Below are 4437 nucleotides of genomic sequence, written 5' to 3'. Positions count from 1 at the left end.
TTAATGCGATCTTAAGAGTTGACCACTTTCCAAGCCAATGGAAATGCGCAGAGATAATGAGGATCCTTAAACCAAACAAGGCAGAAAATGAAGTGACATCGTACCGTCCCATTAGTTTGTTGTCAATATTCTCTAAAGTATTTGAAAAAATACTTTTAAGGAGAATGTTGCCGATATTGGACCAATTCGCTATTATTCCCGAACACCAGTTTGGATTTAGAAGAGGCCACGGAACTCCTGAGCAATGCCACAGGATTATAAATGAAATCTTATTAGCTTTTGAGAACAAAAAGTACTGCAGTGCAACATTTCTTGATGTTCAACAAGCGTTTGATCGAGTCTGGCACAATGGATTATTATATAAAATTAAAAAGTGGCTACCTGCACCATATTTCTTATTATTAAAGTCATACCTAACAAATAGACACTTTTACGAGCAACAAAAAAATGAATCCTCGTCGTTGTTTACTATAAAGGCTGGAGTCCCACAATGCAGCGTCTTAAAGCCTGTTTTATACACCCTGTACACGGCAGACATGCCAGTTACAAATACCTGCACTGTGGCAACATACGCTGATGATACAGCTATATTAGCTACTAGTACATACATCTAAAGAGGAAGCCTCACAACTCCTGCAATTGAAAGTTGGTTCCTGCTCTGGAAAATAAAAGTCAACGCCCTAAAATCTGCGCAAATAACTTTCACATTAAGAAGAGGTAAATGTCCAGAAGTTTTATTTAATGGATCAGCAATCCCACAAACTAACTGCATAAAGTACCTTGGCTTACATCTTGATCGCAGACTAACGTGGAAAGATCACATTAAGGCAAAGCGTCAGCAACTGAGCCTAAAAACTGTGAAAATGACCTGGTTGCTTGGACGAAAATCGTCAACCACTCTGGAAAACAAAGTCCGTCTATATAAAGCTATACTAAAGCCCGTGCGGTCTTATGGCATACAGCTCTGGGGTACAGCCAGCAACTCAAATATTGAGATCCTAAAACGATATCAATCAAAAACAAATTGTTAGTCGTTGGCCTTTGCTCATTCGCTTCCTCACCCCTTTTGCACGGGACCTGAGATTCTGCCGGGTCTCTTTTCCCGATAGATTTGTGCTCTTTGGCAAAGCTTCCTTGTGCAGCTCTTCATACTTGTCTGCCAGGCTTATGAGTGCCTCTAGGTTGTCCTCCTGGTGGGATCTCAATGCTATTCGTAGGTCTGGCGTTAAGTTACGTATCTTTAATTTTGTAGCGTTTTGTTCCGTATCGTTCTGTACCCCAGAGGCCTTATCAGGCTCATTAGTATGCTGTTTCCAGTTCGGTCCTGATTTCTGCGAGCTTTGGATCGTTTTCCGTTTCGGCTTAATATTCAACCAACTCCTTTTGCTTGTCTTATGATCTTTCTGACAGCGATATGCGGTATTAATATAGAGGGTGCTATACGACACATCCTCTTTCTTATGGCAGTAGATCCAACTTCTGTTTTTTTTTGTAAACTGCCAAGATATTCACGTTTTGGGCGTCAGATGTGACTCTCGCAACGAAATACGTACGGGTAGCTCAGCAAGTGTCTTCGTTCTATTAAATTTATATTAAACGTAATCACCCGCTTTCTACTAACAACACTTTGCAGTTCACGCTTCGTTGATCTTTATTTTGCACGTGTTGCACTTTAATCAAATTGTCTGTTTTAGGATTCTCGCCTAGGAAATGCTTGCTTACCAAGGCACTGTCGCTGTCATGATTGTGTTTGGTGGCGAGAAGGTTAACTGTTTGACTTAAGAAAGCGTTACCGTTCCCAGAATAGGGTAAAAAGGTTTTGGGTTCTTAAGGCAAAAGCTGCAGCAAGACGCCTAGTGAAATACGAGTCCTTCCTCAAGCTTTGGCAGGCGTACATGGATGAGTTCGCTTGACGGTCTCGTTTCCGCACTTCTGCCTCTCTCGGGTGCTAGTGACTTAACTAGCAATTACTGTCGTTACCTCGAGTCCGCGGTAACTAAAAATTACCACCCTCGCCGGGCAAAGCCAGGGTCTGGTCTCGATTCGCGGTGTAAATAGTGCAATTGGAGCACGGTGAGAACTGCAAGGTTCGCAGTACAGTCGACGCCGAAGCCGACGTCAACTTGGATACCGCCGGCTACCGAGGCTTAGCGACGAGGTATTACCAACTGCTGAGGCACAGGACCGGCGAGTGGAGTACTTACACTTAACTACTTAAGATTAAAATTACGGACCTTTTACGCTGCAGATAAATAAAAACGCTAAGCTTTTCGCAAGTAAGTAAGAGCGCTAACGTTAAAAACTCAATAATAATAAATTGTTTAGTTGTTTATTTTTGATTCCTGCTAATTATTAGTTCTTTATTTTAGATATTGCATAAAATTTTGATGTAAACTACAGATATTAGGTTGTCTAATTTCTTGTTAATTTAATTTTAAATTAAAAGTGCCGAGTCTTATATTCTTAATTTGGTAAATGGACAAAAGCACTCTGACCCTTGTGATTCTCTTTGTGTAAAAGGTACGAAAAATGAGTTTAACAGACGTAGGCTACATATTTAAAGCTAAAGAAATCTTGCCACACGCTAACGCTTTATCTGCACTCTTATTAGGAAAATTTATTTGTTGGTATCCGAACAACGTCGACGCCAACTCCTATGTACGACGACGAATTTCATGATGGGAGCCATGGCGTTGGTTACGCATTTGCACATGAATACGCCTATTGTTGTCCAGAGCCCTACCCTCCATTACTCTATTTAGTTGATCAGTGGACACCAATTGAGGTTGAACTGGTGCCGTTTCAGCAGCTATTTGCTGCCCTACATAGGGTGGAATAATCCGCCTTAGTAGTGATGTTTGCTGTTGCTCATCAGTCTCTTCTTCTTCATCAGGACTTTCGTAGTCATCCATGACTCTGTCATTGTTTTCCACTAACATCTGCGTGGCATTGCCATGTGCTATATTCTCCCGAGCCATGGCGGTTGCCATAAGACGCTGACGCCGCTCTTCCATTAGGCGATCTCGCTCTTTGTGTATATAGTCTCGTTTGTTTGGGAGCCCAGCTATGTTATTTGCGGACAAGGCGGAGCGAACAATGTTCATATCTGTGGCTTCCATCCATTCGTCTGTTTCAGCTACATAGCATTCCGTATGAGAGATCGTGGAGACGCCGTTAAAGCCGCCGATAGCAAAGATCATATCGTCGATAATCTCAAGTCCAAAGTTGCTGCGCGAGTGGTTCATTTCACGGATGAAGTGCCAAGTCTGCGTGTCTGGATCAAAGCGTTCTCCGGTAGATAGACGCGCTGTACCGTTAAAGCCGCCGATAACGTAAAGCTGGTTCCTAAAAGCCACGCAGCTTACTCCAGACCGACGATGATTCATGTTAGGTATTCTAGTCCAAGAGTTGGTTATGGGATCATAATACTCCGCGCTGTCCAGGCACTCTTGGCCGTTGAATCCCCCTGTGGCATAGATGCGTTCTTGCAAAGTGCAGGCGCTGGCATCAGAACGTTGCATGTTCATTGGCGGAATAACGGACCATTGGTTGGTCCTAGGATTATACCGCTCAACGGTGTTCAGGCGGTTATGACCGTCGTAGCCGCCGATTGCATATATCATGCCATTTAACTCTGTTACACTTACGTAGCAGCGCCTGCAATGCATCGGCGCGATTTCGTTCCATTTTTTTTTTACAGCATCAAAAACGCGGCATGTGTTGAAATATTCTACGCCATCATATCCGCCAATCGAGAATATTTTGAAACCCAGCACTGCGGTTCCATGATAGGCACGGGGTCCAGCAGGATCCTCTGCGTTAATAGTTACCCATCTATCGGCCCTCGTGTCATAAGTTTCGATGCATCCTTTTGACGTGCCACCGCTCCAGCCGCCAATCGCAAAGATGACTTCATGCGGTAGCCTTGGCATTGCCAATGGTGGAGTGGTAAGCTTGGGTTAAAATAATAAAATTTAGTGTCTTATAGTTAGGAAGAGAAAATAAATAACATTACCTCGTCTGCCTGAGGATTCAAAAAGTCCAGGTCGTACATAAATTTAAAGGTGTCAACAATAAGAGGCTTAGCGGCTTCACATTGCAAGACGTACGGGTGTTCCTTAACCTCTTCCATGAAGCACTATAAAATGATAACCAATATTATTGCATATAGATAAAAAGTGACGAAAAAAAACAAGAGAGAACGCTATAGTCGAGTTCCCCGACTATCTGATACCCGTTACTCAGCTAGTGGAAGTGCGAAGGACTGACAGTTTTTGGCGGTTTGTGGGCTTTAGAGTGGACGTGACAAAAAATGTTTTGGCATATTGATAGAAATTTACAAAACTAATACAAAAATGAAAAAATATCAAAACAATTTTCAAAAGTGTTGGCGTGGCAGCTTTGAGCCGTTTGAGGGCATTAAAGTGGGCGTGGCAA

At 42.8% G+C, this 4437-nt stretch overlaps 1 protein-coding gene across 1 annotated transcript; it reads right to left on the bottom strand.

Moving 5' to 3' along the window:
• Window positions 1–2328: 2328 nt before the first annotated feature.
• Window positions 2329–4159, bottom strand: LOC6540137 (kelch-like protein 10). The gene is made up of 2 exons (XM_002086959.4): window positions 4016–4159; window positions 2329–3953 (listed from the first exon to the last, which is right to left on the bottom strand). The coding sequence occupies exons 1-2, from the start codon at window positions 4130–4132 to the stop codon at window positions 2655–2657; spliced, it is 1416 nt and encodes a 471-aa protein (XP_002086995.3). The 5' UTR covers window positions 4133–4159; the 3' UTR covers window positions 2329–2654.
• Between the last annotated feature and the right edge of the window lie 278 nt (window positions 4160–4437).

Source organism: Drosophila yakuba, unplaced genomic scaffold (genome assembly GCF_016746365.2).
Source record: "Drosophila yakuba strain Tai18E2 unplaced genomic scaffold, Prin_Dyak_Tai18E2_2.1 Segkk2_quiver_pilon_scaf, whole genome shotgun sequence".
In the NCBI taxonomy this organism is placed as follows: Eukaryota; Metazoa; Arthropoda; class Insecta; order Diptera; family Drosophilidae; genus Drosophila; species Drosophila yakuba.
This window is presented reverse-complemented; position numbering and strand designations above follow the sequence as displayed.

What these genes read in the sequence shown, in the direction of transcription:
- LOC6540137 (XM_002086959.4), bottom strand. Translation starts at nt 4,132, where the DNA reads ATGGAAGAGGTTAAGGAACACCCGTACGTCTTGCAATGTGAAGCCGCT. An exon ending in TGAATCCTCAGGCAGACGAG is followed by an intron (nt 3,954 to 4,015) that starts GTAATGTTATTT and finishes TTTTAACCCAAG; the next exon opens with CTTACCACTCCACCATTGGC.